Genomic DNA, 23,505 nt, shown 5'->3' on the forward strand with positions numbered 1-23,505 from the left:
GAAACCCTGTACAGGGTCGCTCTGAGTCAAATACGAATTGACAGCACTTAACAGCAACAACAAGTGGGTTGCTAATCTCAAGGTTGGTGGTTCAAACCAACCAGCTGCTCCAAGGGAGAAAAAATGAGGTTGTCAGCTGCAGTGCGTACAATCTTACAGGAGCACACTGCCAAGTCTTCTCTTCCATGGAGACTCCTGGTGGAGTTTAACCTACAACCTTTGGGTTAGCAGCTGAGCACTTAAACCATGGTGCCATTGCATCCCCAATTTCCTACAGTGTATTTATATTACTCTAGGACTCCTGGTATGGCACTGTAGGATAAGCACTGGACTGCTAACTGAAAACTCACCAACTACTCCTTGAAAACCCTATGCAGGGTTGCTATGAGCCAGAACCAACTCAATAGCACTTAACAAAAAATTTATATTACTCTACAATTTACATTTTTATTTTAGATGTAAAGACGTTATAACATTACCTAGAATAATAAGAATGAAAACATTGAGTGGTTACTATTTTGAAAAATTCTCAGGTACAAAGATGCCCATAAAGACTCTTTATGTCCCTTACTGTTGATGTAACAGCAACACAATCTATAGATCCAATAATAAATTGATGAATATTCTGAAAGGTTATAGAAAAAAAGAGAGAAACAATAGAAGAAACTGGTTAAGAAGGATAGTCCCACCCGCACAACAGAGACCATGTGGGTTCGCTCTTGATGTGGCCTATGGTCACGGATTTCTCCATTCATAAGTGGCCCTTAGCATCATTTGTTAAGTCTCTTTTCCATTCCAACAGTCGACACCCTAGATGCTTAGCAACTATATATAGGATGAAATGGCAATTCATATCCCTGTCTGTTAGTATGGAGCAGCAGACTCTAATTTGGACCATATGTCTGTCTTCCAGGGATGGTTTAAATACTAGGGCTCTACTATCAATTATGAAACTTAAAATTCTTTGTTCTCAGCAAGATCAGGAGCCTTCGGTAGAGAGACTGTATCCCTCAAAGTAAACACATCATCAGCCGGGCATGTGTATGTGGTGAGGAGACAGGGAGACTACTGGCAAGCTGAAAGATCAGAACCAACAGCAACAGAAAATTTTCTCATTTGGTCCACCACTTCACAGTGATCTCCTGACTGTTTGGGCTGACCAAGGAGCAATTCAAAGCAGATGTAAACAGATTAGGCACAGTCTTCAGCCAGTTCCAATGATTGCAGTGTCTGTGCAGGCAGCACAGTACAGCTGCAGTTGGCAGCCAACCCTCTCAAAAGGAAAGTGCTTCATTTCTTTACTGTTAAAGTGAATAGGTGGAGGCAGAGTGGGGAAGAGAAAAAAAGTAAAGTGGAAAAATAGCAATTTATCCCAAAGAAACAACAACTCAGACACGCAGTGACAAGATTTCCCATGTTTTAAAATCTGGAAGCATTAGAGGTCTCAGAATCCCAATCTGTAATTTAAAAAAAAACCAAAAACAATTAGAGACAATGACCAAGTACAGAATTAATTTTGGCTCTTTAATTTCTCAATGGGCTAAAAGGGAGAGAGAAACCAAGCTGTCAGTATTCAGGTTCTTGCTAGAAGTGATCCAAAGAAAAAAACAATCAGCATCAGTGTGAGAACACTATAAATATGTTGTTGTTGTTGTTTTTGTTAAGTGCCATCAAGTTGGTTCCAACTCATAGTGACCCTGTATAGGATTTCGAGGGGCGGCTGGTGAGCTTTAACCACCAACCTTGTGGTTCACAGTCCAGTGCTGATACTACAGTGCCATACCAGGAGTCCACACCAGGATATGTTGCTGTGATTGTTAAGTGCCGTCAGGTCGGTTCCGACCCACAGTAACCCTGTATAGGGTTTCTAAGGAGTGGCTGGTAAGCCTGAGTTGCGGACCTTGCTGTTCAAATTGACTTTGCAATCCAGCATATTAACCCGCAGTGCCACACCAGGATAGAGTAGGCTGGTATATAGACTATTAAAATGGAAGACGACACAGATAAAGAATTAATTTTGCTTTCCCTATGCAGCATTATTGGTCTGGAGTCCTGGCATGGTGCTGCATAATAATGCAGTGGACTGCAAGATTGGCAGTTCAAACCCACCAGCTAACCCTTGGAAACCCTATGGAAACCCCTTGGAAACACTATGAGTTAGAACCAACTCAAAGGCATTTAATAACAACAGTATTACTAGTCTAGAAATCATGTGGCCACAATAGTTTTATTTGGAGTTGAACAAAACAAGTCAACTGTGTGGGTCAGTGATGAAGGATAAACGTCAAAGTTCCCAGTAGGCAGACTGTTAATTCACTCTTGAAAATGATTCTTGGGAAGTCCTCAATGTTTAGCAATGACTCCAACCCCTGGCTGAACTTTCTGACTAGGAGCTAACAGAGAAATAATGCCAAAATCGACTGGCTCACAGGCTGAGCAAATGTACACAAGAGAAAAATTCTTTCATGAGAAAAAAGAAAGTCATATAATCAGTTCATTTGAGGAGTTGATTTAGTTTAAGAAACGAAGGAAGGTCTTGGAGGGGAAAGGGTAATCTTTGTGAGACTGAAAGAATCTATATGGAAGTTTGGAAAGGTACATAGAGATACTGTAGTATTTTAATACAGCTGCTGCTATTACAGCTTTTCCAAGTAAGTCACTTAATCTTAACAAACTCCTGACTCTCCGCATATCCTGAGCACTCCTGGGTTTGCAGATGCATCTGTCTCCACTGTGGCAAGCTAACCCCGGCAGCGAACAGGTTATCTGACATTTTTTTTTCTCAATATTAAAGATAAATGAAGTCCTGACTCATGTCACAATATGGATGAACCTTTAAACATCATGCTGAGCAAAATAAGTCAATCCAAAATGACACTTTAAATTTTTATTATATTTCAAGCAATTGTATGAAATAAGCAAATATGTTGGTGGTGTTATAAAATGCTATCAAGTCGGTTCTGACTTATAGTGACCCAGTATAGCACTGGACTACAAACGACAAGGTCAGCAGTTCAAACCTACCAACTGCTCCTTGGAAACCCTCTACAGGATTGCTATAAGTCACAACCAACTCAAAAGCACTTAACAACAACGTATGGCCGTGGGCCGGACATTCCCCCACTGCTGTATAGGGTTTCCAAGGAGCAGCTGATGTATTTGAACCGCCACCTTTCTGTTCAAATCAACCTTGCGGCCCCAGTGCTGACCCTACAGTGCCACACCAGGACTCCAAGCAAATACATAGAAACCAATTAGTGGTGAAGAGGAGTGGGAAAGAGAAAGGGGAACCTGCTTATGGGGCATTGAGTTTCTGTTAAAATGGTGGAGGAATCATTTTTTTGGAACATTTTGTTGTGGTTTGGATAAAAGTTTACTGAGCAAATTAGTTTTCCATTCAACAACTGATACATTTTTGTTTCCTGACATTAGTTGTAATCCCCTCAATGGAACAACACTCTCTCCACTTCCTCTCTGGGTTCCCCATTTTCATTCATCCTTCTTTCATGCCTCTTCCTGCCTTCTGAACTTTGTCTTTGGGCAAATGCTGTCCTTTTGGTCTCATATGGTTTGTTTGATTGTTCTGAGAAGTTTCTCCATGGTACTACTGTTGACTTTATATTCAGGCCTATTTGGCTAAAAGGTAATCCCTAGTGGTGAGTTCAGTTCCAAGTTTGAAGAGCGTCTAAGGGCCAGTCTTTACCATACAGACCAGTTAAGTCTGGACTTTTTTATGATTTTCAATTTTGTTCTACATTTTTCTCCCACTCTGTCTAGGACCTTCTATTGTGAGTCCAATCAGATTAGTAGGTAGTCATAGCGGGGCACCATCTAGTTCTTCTGGTCTCGACTAGGGGAGCTTGTCATTCACATGGTCCATTAGTTCTATGGACTAATTGTTTCTTTCAGTCTTTGCTTTTCTTTACTCTTGTTTGCTTCAGTAGGGAGAGATTAATAGTTGCATTTTAGATGGCCATTCACAAGCTTTTAAGACCCCTCTTGCTATTAGGTAGTGGAATAATTTGGAAAAGGATAGCAATAAGGGTAGCAATAGTCCTGGTGTAGCACTGTAGAATAAGCACTGAACTGCTAACTGCAAGGTCAGCAGTTCACACCCAGCAGCAACACCATTAATAAAGGTTACACACATGACGAATGAAATCAATGTCACTGAAGTTGTTGTTGAACTTGCAAATGTTTTGCTGTGTATTTTGTGTGTGTGTGTATTTTTGACCACAATACAAAAATTCATTCAAAAGTTCGTTATGAGTATTATTTAAGATAAATTCATTTTTCATTTTGTAAGAGACTGCAATTGATTTAAACTATGTCATTCAATGTATAAAAATTTTAAATGCATAATAGTTAAAACTGTTAATGGTAAGAACTACTTCATTTGAGTGAGAGATAGAATGACTGAGACATACACATGATCATTGCTCCCCAACATCAGGTATACGCTCTTGATTAATACTCAGAGCTTCTCAAACTGTTCTATGTAAGTAAGTAGGATGGGAAAGACCTAGATACTTTATAAGCAGTCCCCAGTCATGAACAAGTTTCATTCTTAAATTTGTCTTTAAGTTCAATTCGTCCGTAAACTGAAACAGTTAGGAACACAGTTTATATGTTTCAAGGAATGAGGTCCAGACCTGCACTCTGGGGACTATAAATAACATCCTGCTATATAGAGAATGCCTGCTTTAAGAAATCTGTTGGACTATTATCTTCTCTGTCTAAAAAAAAATTTTGTTAAAATACACATTAACACATTTGTTGATTCACCATTTTATACACAGTTTCACTCTTTTTTGACAATTCCTTAACAGTAGAGTAGTGGATTACGTACTAGGCTGCTGACTGCAAGGTCAGTAATTCAAATCTACCAGTTACTCCGAGGGAGAAAGATGACGCTTTCTGCTCCCGTAAAAATTTCCAGCCTCAGAAACTCTATACAGGGTTGCTATGAGTTGGAACTGACTTAGAGGCACACCACCACTATCATCACATTTTGGAGTCCCTGGCTAGTCAGCTTGGCTGCTAACCCAAAAGTTAGTGGTTTAAGTCCATTTAGATGTCTTGGAGGAGCCCTGGTGTGCAACTGCAGGAGAAGCACTAGACTGCAAGGTTGGTTTGAGCTGCAAGGTTGGTGATTCAAATCCACCAGTTGCTCATCGGAAGCCCTATACAGGGTCGCTATGAGTTGGATCCAACTTAACGGCACTTTAACAACAATAGATGCCTTGGAAGAAAGACCAGATGATCTACTTCCAAAATATCAGCAAGTGACAACCCCATGGTGCAGAGCTATCTCAGGGGTCACTTCTTGAGGAATCAAGTGTGGGAGCACTCTCAATGTTTTGTTAGTTCCTGCCCAACACCAAACTGTGGTTGGGGAGCTTAAGACAATGAGAAAGATGAAGCTGGGGAAACATGGTCTTCAGTACACTTCAGAAAGAAAAAGTTCTTAACAGTTTCTATACCCACTAATAACATAAAAAGAATCTAAATAAAATAAGTTTTGTCTAAATCAACTTAAATTAGAACCCACGGGTAATTTTCCACATAATTTCCTTCAGCCTTACTTTGCTTGCTAGAGAAGTTTCAGAAGTGTCATTTTTTACAATGGCAGTAAATGCAGGTTAAGTTTATTTTCTTTTGTTCCAGACATCGTGTAGCTGAAGATGTGCCACTTTTACTTTGAATCATCATGCATCCAAAAGTTTCTCTCCATTTGAATTGTTGTGATGCTTTGGCTGATCAACAGCACACACCATCACTCCCTCTTACCCTCAGCTCTGTCCCTTTGTCCCTCTACACGGAGGAGGACAGCACTGAGTCTCAACTTGCCTTTTCCACAGCTTCTCTCCTTTTGCTCAAAAGCTCCCACTTCTTTCCTGCCGTCTGCTTTCCTCTCCTTTTCTATGCTCCACCTCCAGTTCCTTCTCTTTTCAATTATCCTCCAAATCAGATTCTGGCAATTAACTTATTTTTAAATTTAAGTCAAGCTTCTCAAACTGACTGGAGATTCTCAAGTGTAATCCTGCAGTGTGCCAAGTTATGTGAAACCACAGGCTAAACAGAATGCATCTTTTTGGAACATCAACTTCTTTCTATACTAATGAATAATTTGAACATTAAAACACATATAGGTATGGCACTGAGTAGAACGTTAAAGGCCCACAGTACTGGAAAAAGTGGGCCATTTTGGACTGTGCAGTTACTCTCCCATTCACTAACACCCTGAGTTTGTTCTCTATGAGAAAGTAGAGAGGCTCTGCTTCTAGACTGGTAGTGTATACAAAACAGAAAATCATTCTTGACTCTTGTTGTTGGTAGGTGTCAGGATGTCAATTCCGATTCACAGAGACCCAAGCGACAGAACAAAATGCCATCCTGCATAATTGTCTGATCACTGCTACAGCCACTGGGCCAGTATATCTCGTTGGAGGTCTTCCTCTTTTTTGTTGACACTCTACTCTACCAAGCATGATGTTCTCCAAGGATAGGTCCTTCCTGAGAACATGTCCAAAGACCTGGAGATGAAGTCTTGTCATCCTCCCCTCTAAGGAAGTACTTCTAAGACAGATTTGTTCATTCTTCTGGTAGTCCATATATATTCACTATTCCTCACCACTAACTCAACTGCATCAATTCTTTTGGTTTTGATCTTTGAACAATGCCATTGCTTTTCAAGATCATTAAGGTCTTATCTATAACCTAGAACCATGACTGGCATACATCTGTTCACTTGAATTTTAACTTTAGGTGTAAGGACTACAAAAGAAATCAACGTATGTAACTGAAATGCCTTTTGCATACAGTTACATTAAATTTCCATTTGCAAAGTTCCAGGCTCAAGAACAGGATTTAGAATAGATTGTTTTTCAATTTTTATTGAAACACACATCAATTAAAGTTATGGAGAACCTTCCTGAGGGTTATACATCATGTCATGGTACAAACACATGCTGACACATTAAGATTCCTAGGCTCTACATAGGAACAATTGGGATGATGCCACAGGACCGGGAAGTGTTCTGTTCATTGGGTCACTGTTCACTGGAACTACCTCGAAGACACCTAACAACAGTATGACCTGAATTCAGGAAAGTCACAGGGCTGCTCTGATCTGCCAACCACCTTCAGCGAATGATGATTTTAACAAAAGGAGTTGGTATCAAATCAAATTTGGGATTGTTATGATGAATATATTACATAACAATTTTCCATAGCCAGTAGGATATTCTGAATTACCACACCGTGGAATGGTTTCCACAAACCCAAGATTTCCAACCCTCTCCTTTCTTTTTCCTGTATGCTGGCATCCTATATTTATACTGAGAGTGGAAGACCAGTGGATTTAGGGAATGTTTTAATTTCTCACTTTTAAAGACATGGAATAGTCTATATCTCACTGCATGAGAGTAAAAAGTTTCCACAGTACCATGCACTCTGAAAATTCTTTCCCAAACACTGCCTTTTCTATAGCTGCACTTCAAGTCTTTGCTGTCGAATCACTGCCAACTAAAACAACACCGGAGTGGAAAATATCTCATGGAGACCATTTTGGGAGTCGACATTTAAAGAGAAAAGTTTCCAGCTTCCTTAGGTTTAAAAAAAAAAAAAGTTTCCACAATTATCAAAACATTCTCATAGTGTCTGAGCATTTGAAAGAACTTTTCTTTACGGATATGCCAGCTTCATTTAGGTTTTTCCTAGGCAATCTTTTAAATATAGAGATTTCTATACTTAATCCGTGGAGACAAGGATTAAAATTACTTCCAAATGGGATTGCATCAAGTACTACAAATAAATATTGACAAGACAGTTCCGTTTTCCTTTCAATTAGGAGATCCGATTTCCCTATGTGTAAACATCTGTGACAGCACCCTCTCCGGGCAGTCCGACCATCTCTTCCTTTGTGCGTTCTCACACAGTCTCTGTCCTATCTGTTGTCCCTTTCTTCTTTTCCATGTCTACTACCACCACCCTCATGTACAGTTTTACTATTTCAGTCTTTTAACTGGCTTTCTTATTCCATTGCTCTGGCTGCAACCTATGTTTTGTTTTGTTTTTCCTTCTTATTCAACCTTGAGCATCATTCATTAACTCTAAGATTCACGTAACTTCATAGTCTAGTATAGATACCTGCATTGTAAGTACGATTTCTCAGGCCGGGTTGCTGTACCTTTTTGGCAAATATACCAAATACTTCTCACTGTTGTTTAATTATTTTCCAACTCGATTTCCCATTGTAACAACAATGAATCTCAAATCCTTACCCATGTGCTTCTGCCACGCTGTCTGGCTTTTGCTACTACTGTCACCCCAACTTTTCCCAATCCCCTCTTATTTAGGATCTACATCCATATCTCTACCTGATCTTTCTCCTGTCCCTCAAGTATGTTACATTTATCTGTCTTAGACTTTTGCATTGATTTTCCTTTTGCTTGAAGGCTCTTCTTTGAAATTCAGGTCTACTCCTTTGGTCTTTTTTAACATCAACTCAAATTTCACTGTCTTAGATAAACTTTTTTGTCTGTCCTGGTTAAAAGCAGTTATCTCTCCCACAAGTTATTCTACTACAGTATTTGATTTTATCTTTTTATGCCACCATCCATCAGAATGTTAGTTCCTAGGAAGTATTTCATCTGCCTCTGTATCCCCAGTGCTTAGATCCATGTTTGTACACTGTAGGTACCTTATGAACATCTGCTGGCTGACTAATTAATCCTATAGAATTTTCTACACCCACCACTGCCACCCACTTTCCTGACTCACCTCACATCTTATGTCATCTATAAGATACTGATGTCATCAGCACTGTCTAATTTCAAATCAACACAGTAACTAAGCACCGACTTTAGAACAAGCATGTATTAATAGTGATACAATAAACAGGATTTAGTTACAATTCCTGTGGAATCTGCTACCTCATGGAAATTAAAGCAGTTTCTACATCTTTTGCGCTCCTGTGATAATTAGACTTATAATGAATCATGACATGACTCTGTAACATCTCTTCTATAGTATCAATCCGTAATCTGATTGTTGTTGAACACCCTCTCATCCAGGGATGCAGACTGTACGCTGTGAGAGCCATACTGTTCTTCCCCATCCTTTACCTGCTCTTCCAGATTCTGGCACTGCTCCAATTTCTTGCTTCTACTGTAAAATCTACTCCTAACTCAGAATTTTCTGCTTCTTGTCTGAAAGACTGTTGTTGTTACGTGCCATCGAGTCAGTACTGATTAACAGTGACCCTATGCACACAGAACGAAACACTGCGCAGCCCTACGCCAACCTCACAATCGATTCTATGCTTGAGCCCATTGTTGCTGCCACTGTGCCAATCCAGCTTGATGCGGATCTTCTTTTTTGCTGACCCTCCACTTTACCTAGCATGATGTCCTTCTCCAGGGACTGGTCTCTCCTGACAATAGTTCCCAAGTATAAAAGATGAAGCCTGGCCATCCTGGCTTCTAAGAAGCATTCAAGCTGTACTTCTTCCAATACAGATTGGTTTGTTCTTTTGGCAGTTTATGGTACTTATACTATTCTCCTCTAGTACCATAACTCAAATGCATCAATTCTTCTATGGTCTTCTTTATTTACTGTCCAACTTGTACATGCATATGAGGCTAATGAAGGAGTATCTTGGTATGGTGCTGCAGGTTAATGTGCTGGACTGCAAAGTCGCTTTGAACCATAAGGTCGATGGTTCAACCTCACCAGCCGCTCCTTGAAAACCTATACAGGGTCACTATGAGTCGGAATAACAACAACAACAGCATGAGACTACTGAAATTATCATGGCTTGGGTCAGGTGCACCTTAGTCCTCAAACTGACATCTTTGCTCTTCAACACTTTATTTAAAGAGGTCTTGTGCAGCAAATTTGTCTAACACAATACGTTGTTTGATTTCTTGACTGCTGCTTCCATGAGTGTTGATGGTTGACCTATCTGAAAGATGAGAGGCCAAAAATCCTATTTGCATCCCACAGGTGAACTCTCTATATGAAGGAAATTTGCTTGATTATTCTTTAAAAGAAATTAGAAGCTTTGGAAAATTAAATGTGGTAAAAGGTGAAAGGATTTTATGTTTTCTAAAATGCTATATTTACATGCTAAATATGAAATTAAATGAAACATGAACATGTTTTGTACAATAGTTTATAAGTAAGACAGCATAATTTTGGTGTTATTTAACTGGGTTGTTTACTTTCTTATTGTTGAGTTTTAAGAGTTCTTTACATATTAGGATACAAGTCCTGTGTCAGACACATTTTGCAAATATTTTCTCTGACTGTGGCTTGTCTTTTCATTCTCTTTATAGTGAAGGTTTCACTTTCAACTAAGTTCAATAGGAAGTTTTTTATTTCATAGAACAGCACCTGATTTTTTCCTAGGCTATCCTCTGTTTCAGTTTTACATTTTACATTCAGATTTATTATTAATTTTGAGTTAATTTGTAAAAGGTGTAAGGTCTATTCAGATTCTTTGTGTATGTGAGTGTGTGGCCCTACTTGCTAAAAAGACTACCTTGTTTCCATTGAATTGCCTTTGCTCCCTTGTGACGGATCCACTGGACTGTGTTTGTGTCTATTTTGGGGCTCACTTGTCTGTTCCACTAACTATTAGTCTATTGTTCTGCCAGTAGTGCCTTGTCTTAATTACTGTAGCTTTATATATAGTTAAGTCTTGAAGTCAGTTAGTGTCAGTCCTCCGACTCGGGTCTTCTTCAGTATTATGTTGGTTATTCTGGGTCTTTTGTCTTACCATATGAACTTAAAATTAGTCACTATCCATGAAATAACTTGAGGTTTTTATTGGGTTTGTGTTGAATCCACAGACGAAGTTGGAAATAAGTTGACATTTTAACAATATCATCATCCCATCTATAAGCAGGGAGTCCTGGTGTGGCACTGAGGTTAATGCGCTGGACTGCAAGGTCGGTTTGAACTCCAAGGACAGTGGTCCAAGCTTACCAGCTGCTTCTTGGAAACTCTGTACAGGGTCACTATGAGTCAGAACTAACTTGAAGGCACTTAACAACAACATCTATGAAAATTGTATCTCTACATTTATTTAGATATTCTTAGATTTCTTTCATCCAAATTTTGTCGTTTTCTTCGTAAAGATCTTATACATGTTTTATTAAATGTATACGTAAGTATTGGGGGGTTATTTGGGGGCAAATGTAACTATCATGACTTTTAATTTCAAATCCCAATTGTTCATTGCTGCTCTGTAGGAAAGCAATTGACTTTTGCATCCTTGGCTTTGCATCCAGCGACCTTGCTATAGTCACTTACGAGTTTCAGAGTCGTTTATTTATTATCTTTTTGGCGTGAGGTGAGGTCAATTATTTGGGATTTTCTGCATAGATAAGAATGCCATTTCTTCTCAACACCTGTACCTACCTTTTATTTCCATTTCTTGCTTCACTGCATCAGCTGATGCTGTGAAAGAAACACTGTCAAGTCCTGCACCATCCTCCTAACGGTTGTCATATTTAAGGCCACTGTTTCAGTCCATCTTATGGGGGGCTTCCTCTTCTCTTCACTGACCCTCTACTTTACCAGGGACTGGTCCCTCCTAATAAACATGTCCAAAGTACATGACATAAAGTCTTGCCATTCTCGCATCCAAGGAATATTCTGGCTGTACATTTTCTAGGACATTTATTTGTTCTTCTGGCAGCTCATGGTACTTTCAATACTAGTTATTAGTTAGAAACTCTAATAAGATACCAAACAGGAGTGGTAAGAGGGTACACCTTCACTTGCTCCCAATCTTAGGGAGAAATAACCTGTTTTCTCATCATTAAGTATTGAAATTAGGGTTTTTGTAAAGTTCTTTATTAAGCTCAGGAATTTTCTCTTAACGAGCCTTTCCTAACAACAGATATTTTTGATAACTACTACAAATTTTTAGTTCTACACTTGGCAACTCTGTTTTTAAGAAACAAATGTCTTTATTTTGAAAATGACTGGTGCTTATCCTGAATTACAAATGACAGAAACATTGTTTTAAAAGAACTTCTACAAAAAACAAGATTTGTTACTGCCGTTAAGAGGAAGTTTCTTTCTGTTTCTAAATCCAGGGGAAAACAAGGTTATTCATCCTAGGCTTTATTCTCTCTAGAAATAAACACCAAGCTAGAATAAGAACTGAAAATACAAAAATTTAAGCACAAAAAAGATCTTAAAACATGGGATGATGGTTAGAGCTTAAAAAACATAGAACTGAAGTTTTTTCTCTTCATGTCCAGAGAACACACATATGCTCTCAGAGAATGTTCCCATGGTGTTTTATACCAGCTAGTTGCTACAGAGTCCTGGTGTGGTACTGTAGGATAAGCACTCAACTGAAATGTTGGTTTGAGCTACAAGGTCAGTGGTTTATATCCACCAGCCGCTCCTTGGAAACCCTATACACTACAGGGTCATTATGAGTCAGAACCAAACTTGACGGCACTTAACAACAAGTTCTTATAGTGGAGTCCTGGTGTGGCGCTGTAGGACAAGCACTAGACTGCAAGGCTGGTTTGAACTACAAGGTCGGTGGTTCAAACTCACCAACTGCACCCCAGAAATTCTATACAGGGTCGCTATGCATTGGAACTAACATGACAGCACTTAACAGTTCTTACAGTATAAGACACAAAATTTAAATTGCCACATTAATTGACAAAAAAAGTCAAATTCAATCAATATAAACATAAGTATTCCCAAGATGACATTTTCATTGTCTACATTTGAACCAATATGCATGTATGTGTGTGTGTATATATATATATATTTCCCCCCTTCATTAAAACCACTTAAGGGAACACTGGCATAAGGAAAACAAGAATTTCATACATTTCCTAGTATCAGTTTGTATTGGTTCCAAGTTAGTTTGCTATGATAACATATATGATGTTTTAAAGGTGAGCTATTGAAAGGATGACTGACATACTTAAAGTAAAATAAAACAAAACCGTTTTCCTCTCTTGTTTTTTTCATGTGCAATGGTTTCATCTTATCCAGAATTATAATAATTTATCAAAAGACATCATTGAAAAGATGTGAAGGTGACTTTTAGCTTCTAGACTATAAAGTTGATTTCATTATCTATTTGACCTTATCATGTCAGAACCATCCAAATGACCTCTCAACAATGAGGTAGGCTCCAGTCAGCTTTAACTAAGCATTTCTCCCACTGGTCCATTAAGTCCAAAGAAGACTTGGAAGATGCAGATGACAATTCTCACTCATTTATGTGCAAGAAAGAAAGTTCAGGCAATAATTAAGAACTGAGTAGTAACTGCATGTAAGAGAAAGAACACATGAGCAAAGGTAATGTTAGCTATTGTGGCAGGCCACAAACTAGGGTGCACATTTATTCTCTGTTTTGCTCTGAAAACAAATAACAACATTTCAGACTTTGTGTTAAATAACTTAAAAATCTTGTAATTGCAGGGCCTGGGGCTCAGGACCATCTTCTGTGAGAAGACCATGGTCAAGTGGCATAGCGTAGTCCATAAAAACAATGTTCTACATCCTACTTTGATGAGTCTCATCTGGGATCTTAAAGCTCATGAGCGGCCACCTAAGGTGCAGCTATTGATCTCTCTATGTGCGGAGGAAAGAAGAGTGGTGAAAACTGAAGACGCTTGGAATCAACTAGTCCAATGAACTAATGGAACACGTGAGCATCAGTTTCCATGACTGAGACAAGTAGAACAAGATGATGCCCAGTTACCACACCAACTGCTCTGAAAGGGAGCACACTGTTGTTGTTGTTGTTAAGTGCCGTTGAATTGGTTCCAACTCACTGCGACCCTATATTGGGTTTCCAAGGAGTGGCTGATGGGTTTGAACCAGTGACCTTACAGTCCAATGCATTATACTGTAGCACACATAGGTTCTGAACAGAGCAGTAGAAAACGTGGAATAAATCTCAAAATTATATATAAAAAAAGATTTACTAGTCAGAAAGAGGCTGGAGAAACCTGAAACTATGGCCCCTGGCCACTCTCAGGTCTGGAAATGAATTCACCCTCTGGGCTTAATTTCCAGCCAAGCAGTAAATAGGTATATAGGGGGTGGGGGGAAACAACACTACTGAGGTATTTACACTATGGACCAGTCAACCATTCAAATTCAAAGAGGCAGCATTTACCTAAGGACAAAATTCAAAAGGGTTGGAAAAGAAGGTTGAATGAAAACAAAAATCACAGGGAGGAAGTGGAATTAACTGATGTTACACTGAGGAGGGGATTGTAATCAACGTAATGAAGCAAAGTATATGACTTGTTGAATACAAACCTCATGATGTGCGCTCTGTGATCTTCACTGAATTCACAATAAAAAATTCTATCATTGTATATGTATTAACACACACCGGGCCCAAGACTGGCTACCAGAACTCTTATGACTGTTGCTGTAAGCTGTTATTTGCCTCATTGTGACCCCAGGTGATGGAGAAAACCCTATCAGGTAAGATTTCCTAGGTTGTAACCTGCTGCACAAGATGTCTTTAAAGTGTTCAGAGCAAAGATGTCAGTTTGAGGACTAAAGTGTGCCTGACCCAAGCCATAGTATTTTCAATAGTCTCATATGCATGTGAAAGTTGGACAATGAGTAAAGAAAACCATAGAAGAATAGATACATGTGATTTATGCTGTTGGAGGAGAAGGAGAAGATTAAAAGTACCATGGACTGCCAGAAAAACAAACAAATCTGTGCTGGAAGAAGTAAAAACAGAATGCTCTTTAGAAGCCAAGATGACCTGTTATCTATCAGGAGGGACCAGTCCCTAGAGAACATCATGCTTGGTAAGTGGAGGATCAGTGAAAAAGGAGACCCCCAGCAAGATGGATGGCACAGTGGCAGCAGCAATGGGTTCAAGCATAGCAGCAATTGTGAGGATGGCGCAGGACCAGGTGGTATTTCGTTGTGTTGTGTATAAGGTCCCTGGAAACAACAACCTTTAGAGAAGCTTGTATTGGTTTTGTGAAATACTAAACAAGCGTGCAGCCATTAGACTAACCTAGATAAAGAGCATGCTGAGTGTCTCTCGAAGGATGTAAAAGGAACATCTGGAAAGTGCGCAGGCTTATCCCCACAAAAACAGTGCAGATGTCACCAGCCTGCAAGGGCCTGGAGTCTGACCTATACCGTGATAGAAATCTGAATGCTCAACTCCCATTCTATTAATGAGAACAATCTTTAAAACTGCATTTTATCTTGGCTCTCATGGGTAATTGTATTCGAGCTATACTTCAATTTTCTGTATGAGAAACCTCCCCTCCCCACTTTTTTGGGAAGATATACAATGTAGTACCAGAAATAGTAAAGAACCAAAAATGACTAATCTTCATACATGTACAGAGTTGTATAGACTGCAGTCACTTTTTTGCATCAATAGGTGGTGAGCTTGTATTGGTTATGCGAAATACTGGGCATTCACTAAAACTGAAGCATGAGCAAATTATGGCCGTAAAAAGTCGCTTGAGGCCTTGTCAGATAAGTAAACTAGTGAAATTTGCAGAGTCAAAAAGCTCAGAATGCTTGCAAACCTAAATCAGACTTATTCTTCCTAAATTACTATAAAACTAAGTCTTTAGAATAAACATGCTCCATGACAACAGTGACAGTCAGCCTTCTCAACTAACATTAAGAGGGGATATGATTTTCAGCAGTTCTCCTTTCCCCTTTATTTTGTATTTTATTCTTATTTCTTTAAAGCAGACCAATCTGACCATCTAAATAACAGAAATGTAAGTATCACTCTTTCTCTTCTTTACTCCTAGTTCCATCTAATACGATATGAAACATAACATATAGTTTGAAAGTTTACCTATTTTGTAGGTCACAAAAAATAATTCTAAGTTGTCCTTAGTTTTATACTTCTTTCTGAAGAGGTGGAAACCGAACTCCTTGCTTTAAGAACCCTGAAAGAAAAGCTCTCTTGTTCTGAGGGCACATCCTCAGCACATGTCTCACCTGCTATTTTGATATTCAGGTTGGCGTCCAGAAGCAAATTTTCTGCTTTTAGATCACGATGAACAATGTTCCGACAATGGCAAAAATAGACAGCTGTGACGATCTGTTTGAACTTCCGACGGGCCTCCTTTTCTGCCATTCTACCATGGGCCACCAGGTGGTCTGTGACAAAGAAGAACAGTTCTCATTTTGGATTCTGGAACGGTTTTCAAGAAGGGATGCAAGGGATCCCACCAAGCAAAAATAAAGAAAAGGAAAACAACACCTTTTTAGTGCTGGTTTATACCTATCAGCATTACTACTGAAACCATGTTAAGCATTAAGTTCTGTTGAGCATAGTATGTATTAGAGTATGCTTGGCTCATTCTAATGAAGCATTCTGAGGGCTGTAACGGAATTGCTCAAGGAACAGAAGATTCAACACTTTCCTCTTCATATACCCATTGCAAACTATGACATATACACAGGAAAACACACATGTAAAGATAAATATCAGCAATATTTCCTGTGCTAAAGTATGAGTCAAAAAACAAAGTTACAGTAATCAACATTTTAGGAAAGAACAGAGAAATGAGTCACTGCAAAGGGAAAAACAATCCTTTATAAACATAGGACTTCACTTGGGTTCATCTTTTTTTCTGTCTTCGCAAAGACAGAATTTGACAAGAAAAGCATACTTGTTTAATCAGTTCTTTAGAATGTGGCAACAATATGCTTGCATCTTTATATCTCTATTTATTTGCTTACCAAATATTTCCAAAACTATGTTACTTTTTTTTTTTTTTTTTGCTTATGTCAGATGGATCTTGAAGGAAAGCTATAATGCCAGAAAGATATATACCTGTGCTTCACTGTCTAATCAAAAACTTTTGACTGTGGATCATGGCACATTATGGATAACACTGTAAAGAATAGGAATTCCAGAACCTTTCATTGTGCTCATATGAAACCTATACATAAAACAAGAGGCAGTCATTCAAACAAAACAATGTAAGTAGTTTAGAATCAGGAAATATACTGGTCAGGGTTGGATTCTTTGACCACACTTATTCAATCTGCATGTTGTTGTTAGGTGCTATTAAGTCAGTTCTGACTCATAGGGACCATGTGCACAAGAGAACAAACACTGTCCGGTCCTGCACCATCCTCACAATCATTACATTTGAGCCCAGTACTGCTGCCATGGATGGTGTCAATCCATATCCTTGGGGGTCTTCCTCTACTTCAATGACCCTCTACTTTACCAAGCATGGTGTCCTTCTCCAGGGATTGGTCCCTCCCGATAACATGTCCAAAGTATGAGAGACGAAGTCTCGTCATCCTGGCTTCTAATAATAATTCTGTATGCTGAGTAAATCCTTCAAGAAGGAATATATGAAGAAGAGCACAGTATTAGAATCAAAGGTTCAATGACTACCTGCAACATGCAGATGACAAAACCTTGCTTTCTGAAAGCAAAGAGGACTTGAAGTACTTACTGATAAAAATCAAAGACTACGGTCTTCAATGTGGATTACAACTCAATGTTAAGACAACACAAATCCTCACAACTGGACCAATAAACAATATCACGATAAACGGAGAAAAGATTGACATTGCCAAGGTTTCATTTTACTTGAACTCACAATCAATGCCCCTGGAAACAGCAGTCAAGAAATCAAATGATGCATTGCACTGGTCATTATTTGCTACAAAAAAACCTCTGTAAAGTGTTGAAAAGAAAATATGTCACTTTGAGGACGAAGGCTAAGTCTGTGACCCAAGTCATGTTATTTTCAACCGCCTCATATGCAAAAGCTGGACAACAAATAAGGAAGACTGAAGAACTGATGTCGTTGAATTATGGTGTTAGTGAAGAATACTGAATTTGTCTTGGGAGAATTCACAGAAAAAGGAAAAAGTCAGAAAGGAGAGACTTTGCCCCAAATGTTTGGAGATGTAATCAGAAGGGACCAGAGCCTATAAAATGCTATCATGCTTGGTAGAGTAGAGGGTCAGAGAAAAAGAGGAAGACCCTCAAAGAGATGAATCGACACAGTGGCAGTAATGATAGGCTCCAACACAGGAATACTGTGAGGATGGCACAGGATGGGGCAGTGTTACATTTGGTTTGTTGTACACAAGTTCACCATGAGTCAGAACCAACTTTATAGTACCTAACTACAACAACAACAACATTAACTCTAATTTTTTTCCCCCAGATAATATCAATAAAAAAATAAAATGAAGTTCCTACTAGCTTAAATAAAATAATTGATTAGTCATCTCCCTAACCATTGTTGCTAACTAAGGTATATCGAAAGAATTTACATGTGATAAACTGTAATAAATAAGCTATCTTCTCCATTTAAAAAATATAACTGACACATAATACATTAAGCTCCTGAATGACTTTTCTCCAGTAGTGGCAGTAGATTTATATGGACTGAATGACATATTTATTCTTGACCCAGTTCAGCCAACAAGATGGATAGGTCACAACTGATAGGATTAGACAGGCTAGCTAAGAATACAGTCTGCTTTGTCTGACATTTCTAATAGTTGTATTAGCACTTCAGCCAACTGATCTAGCCAAGAAAGGTACACATTTGCCATCAAAAGCAACTAGAGATCGTAAGGAAGCAAATATCAGACATTACAGACGAATACATTGTTGGTTTAACAAGAGTAATTTCAGTAATACAACTTAATTATTTTAGAGACATATTACCCAATCCCAGTACTTGTCATGTACATCTTTTCTCATTACAATAAAGTACCTCAGGGTGAAATAAATTGACCAGTAATGACTGCTAAGATTGAGAATGTAAGACAAGATATAGAAGAAGGGATACAGAAAAGGGAAGCCAGGTGGCAAACCATCTTCAGAGAAAATTGTGAAATAATTCGAACTGTATTCTGACCAAAAAGAATGTAAAATTTTGGAATGTAAGTACTATAGTAGCTTTAAGATCAATGCTATATATACAAAGATAATTAAAAATACTGGGAAAGAAGTATTTCCCTCAAATCATTATCGTAGCTAAGATCACCAATGTAACAGGGAAAAAAAGGAGAAAATTATAAATCATCAGCTGAGACGGCACAAAGATGAGAAGTTCGTTTTCTACGGGAATGTCGGGAATGTCGAGGTGGTGATAAATGAGCTCACATTTTGGTGTGTTTAGGCTTCTGGTGAGACCTGTCATCTGAATGTTAAACAACACAAAGTCCCTAACTAGGGACAGTGACTTAACATAAGCTGTTAAGGGACTGGAAATCCATCTGATGTGAAAGCCATGTTTTATTTTAAGACGCCATTCTCTAACAGTTCCTGCTCCTTTGACCCCATATTTCTCTTAACCCAAGGCCTAATTATTCTAATAATATGTTTTAGTTACTAAACATTGTCTAATTAAAGAGCTTTGAAGAGACAGCTATTCTTGAGAAACATAAAAATAAACCCTTATGAAGGTTTACCATCAGAAGCTCATTTGGCCAAGCCACCCATTAATTAAAATGCCCAAGAGACATTTGTCTGGCAGTAAATACCAATTACCAGAACACATCAAAGCACTTCTTAAATACAACAGAATGATTAATTTTGTGATTTCCAAAATAAGTGATTTTCTTCTTTAAAAGAGCTTTTTAAATTTTCTAAGTACCTCATTTTCCTAAAATGATTGGAACATTATCAAAATTGTTACACAGGCCAGGAGCTGGTGGAATGCAGCCTAGTTCTGCTTTATCTTTACAATGACACATTGGTTGTCTCTGGACAACTCATTTATACTGCCAATATCCCGACTTCTTGGTTAACTAAATAGATATAAACCTATGCTATGGTAAGGTGGAGGGTCAGAGAAAAAGAGGAAGACCCCCAATAAGATGGATTGGCCAAGTGGCAGCATTGATGACTCAAGTGTGGCAACAGTAGTGAGGTTGGCCCAGGATCGGGCAGTGTTTCATTCTGCTGTGCTTAAGGTTGCTAAGGGTCGGTACCGACTCGACGGCACCTAACAACAACAACAACAACAACATGGCCAAGAAAGTTTACTTGAGAATAAATTTGTATTATACGTGACATAGCTTTAACTTTCAAAGACAGTTTAAAAAAAGAAGAAAGGGAGACCCACTCAATACTACATGGAGAGTATGGAAACATTTATTAATGCATCATAGGGTTCCCCAGGTTTCCAAAGTGCTTGAAGGCAATTACAGTCTACGTATCAATTGCCATTGTTAAAAGGTGCTAGTTAAAAGGTTTTTGTGATGGCACAAATACTAGATAAAACAGCTTCAATAAATACTTCTCCAAGGCCACCTACGGTATTGCTGTAGGATAAGGATTGGACTGCTAGCCACAAGGTAGGTGGTTCAAATCCACCAGTCAGTTCTCAGAAACCCCATACGAGGTTGTTATGAGTCAGAACCAACTCAATGGCGCTTAATGATAACCTTGTTGTTGTCAGGTGCCATCAAGATGGTAACAACTCATACAGACCTGAAGCTCTGCCTGGTCCTCACAAGTGTTGCTCTGCTTGAGCCCATTGCTGCTGTCACTGTGCCAACCCATCTCATTGAGGGTCTTCCTTTTTTTCACTGACCCTCCACTTTACCAAGCATGAAATGGCAGCCTACTGTTCTCTATTTTGCTATGGTTGTCTACATTGTTATAGTTTTTAAAGAAAAAAAAAAAAAGATATACAGATTGTTATTGTTTTTAATGTTTTTTTAAAAAAACTGTGTTGGCTCCAGACATTAGATACTTTTATTTGATATTCATGTTTTCTTCTCTTTGGGAGTTCTCTGCTTGTCTCCACATACAGGATTATCTTAGTGGGTCACTGTCATTTCGATTTTAGCTGCATCTGCTTTGAGTTTTGCCCACCTTATACTCCTTCCTCAGTGTATGCCTTTGGGGTCTGGTGGCTGTGCCAGGAAGCCAGCAGCCTGCAGTGGTTTTCAGTCCCCTCTGAAAATCACCTTTCAGCTGCCTGCTGACAAATGGCTGCTTTATGCTCATTTACAGCCTCCTATAAGCAGGCAACAAAAAGTTTTCATGCTTAAATATGAAATTTAACTGTCAGTGAAGAAATTCAAAGCAGTAGCCCAGCCTTGAAGTTAACACATAGACACAACATTTAGATAACACACTGGGGAGCTTTCTGAAGGTAACTAAACATAAATGGCTTCTGAATCTCCTCACTATTCAAAGGAGAATATATTCTGACCCTGGTTAGGATAAATCTCACTTACAAGGAACTCTAGAGTTGGCACGCATCTTTCAGGAACTTCAGTGAGCTAACTCTCCCAAACGCTGACCTAGAAATGCCACCAACATCCTCAGTCCCATCCCTGTCATTCCACACTGGAGCCACAACCGGGACTTCCTATAGTTCTGGGACTCCTGTGGCTCCTCTGGAGTCTAGACAATTCTTAATTAGTCACCTGCTGTGTAAACTTCATCACAGTAAGTCCCTTTCAGCATCAAGTCACTACTTATCTATTTAGGTAGCCACTGCAAATTTGAAGCAATTGAAGTTTTTCTACTGTTGTGGTGCTGTAGAATAAGCACTGGCCTGTTAACTGTAAGACTGGCCATTCAAACCCATCAGCCGTTCTTTGAACACCCAGTACACAGTCACTATATGTTGGTAGCAACTTGAAGGTGCTTAGCAACAACCACCACCACAGTGTTACCCAGCCATTCCAACTGGAAGGGATGAGGTGATTATCTGTCCAAAATGGAAATGGTTCCCCTGTTTCAAGTAAGGAGTCTTTGAGTTCTCTTTCTCACTTTCCAATGACCATGAATCACTTGGCATGGGATTTCTTTTTTAAACTTTTTAATCTGTTCTTCTTTCCCAAATAAAATCAAGTCAGTGACACTGAGAGATTTATACACTCCATTAAAAGTAACATTATTAGAAGTGGAGGAAAGGAATTCTGAAGTTTCAAAAGTATTAGAGCACCAGCAAGGAAGGCTTATTTCAGAATTCACTGTTTGCAATTTTGTCTTCATCTGGCTTTGGAAGAAATGTCTTGTGGTACGCTTCAGTTCTAACCTTTCAAAGAGCAAAAATACACATAAGCCAGTCTTCGCTTCCCGAGACCCGCTTTACTGAGTGTCAGAGGCTGGCCACTAATGGGATAGTGGTGGGGAGCCAGCATGTCTTAAAATAAGTCACTTTCCCACTGTCAACAGACTGTGTCACCATTTGTCTGTGAAACTTACAAGTTACAGCCGATTGAAAATGAACATGCCCTAGCAGCTTGATGGCAGTCCAGAATGGGGAGAAGGGGGCATCTGTGTTAATCTTTGGTGGTTACCTAAAAAACAAAACAAAACAAAACAACCAGGTCTGCCCATTCCAAGCTAAGGACAGCAAGCAGTTCTTGCTTTGCCACTCAGTTCTATCATTCTTCTTCCTACGCCATGGAAACCACTTCCTGTTTATCAAACAAATGCTTCTTTCCAAAAGAGCCTGGGCTAGGCCAAGATCATTCAGCCGCCTGTGAGCAGGTTAACGAGAGTGCACTCACTTTAGTATCACATTGTCCTCTAACTTGCCGGCCCCAGGCTGCTACTGACTAGAGGAAGGAGGTTTGTTAAGTTTGTTTTCCTTGCCAAGATTCCAGCTACCTCACACTAAGCTTTATTTGTTACTGCTGCTTCTTATTATCTCTTTTCTTCCTTTGTCCACTTGGAAACTGTGACATCTTTCACTCTTCTCGTTCTCCGCCCTGCAGCTAAGCTACCAGCCAAATTCAAACTCTACCTTCAAAATATATCCATATTTCAACCATTTCTCACCCGTATTTCCCTCCTACTCTAGTCCAAGGACCTTTCGTTCTCACTTGGTAGTTGCTGTCAAGTTGATTCTGACTCCTAGCAAGCAGCCTGTCAGAATAGAATAATTTCCTGTAGGGTTTTCAATGGCTGGGTTTTTCAAAATAAATGGCCAGATCTTTCTTCTGAAGCACCTATGTGTGCACTCAACTTATTTATAAGGCTGCAACAGTCTCAATAATTAGGTCTCTGTCTCAGTATTGTACCTTTCCATCTTGTTCAGTCTATGTGCTGAGCAAATATTCCAAGACACTGGACTCTATGAAGAAGAATGTGGCATCAGGATTGGAGGAAGCAAAGGGTCATGAACCACCTGTGATATGCAGATAACACAACCTTGCTTGCTCAAAGTAAAAACTTGAAGTACTTGCTGATGAAGATCAAAGACTACAGTCTTCAGTGTGGATTATATATTAACTCAATGTAAAGAAAGAAATCCTTACAACTAGACCAATAAATAACACAATAGAGAAAAGACTTAAGTTCTCAATGATCTTAATTTCCTTAGATCCACAATTGATGCTCACGGAAGCAGCAGTCAAGAAATCAAACAACATGTTATATTGGACAAATCTGATGTAAAATACTTCTTTAAAATGTTAAATAGCAAAGATGTCACTTTGAGAACTAATGTATGCCTGACCCAAGCCATGGTATTTTCAATTGTCTTATAT

At 39.0% G+C, this 23,505-nt stretch overlaps 1 protein-coding gene across 2 annotated transcripts in view; it reads right to left on the bottom strand.

Annotated features, from left to right (window-relative positions):
* The window catches only part of SIK3 (SIK family kinase 3), a 301,942-nt gene that overhangs the window by 67,191 nt on the left and 211,246 nt on the right, over positions 1-23,505 (bottom strand). The window contains exon 4 of one of the 2 annotated variants that reach the window (XM_006833851.1): positions 16,000-16,161. In XM_006833851.1, the coding sequence (XP_006833914.1) occupies positions 16,000-16,161 (162 nt within the window). Of the gene's footprint in view, positions 1-15,999; positions 16,162-23,505 lie in introns of those variants that run through there. The other variant, XM_006833852.1, reaches the window with a different exon arrangement.

The sequence above is a fragment of the Chrysochloris asiatica genome, unplaced genomic scaffold, assembly GCF_000296735.1.
Source record: "Chrysochloris asiatica unplaced genomic scaffold, ChrAsi1.0 scaffold00008, whole genome shotgun sequence".
Lineage (NCBI taxonomy): Eukaryota > Metazoa > Chordata > Mammalia > Afrosoricida > Chrysochloridae > Chrysochloris > Chrysochloris asiatica.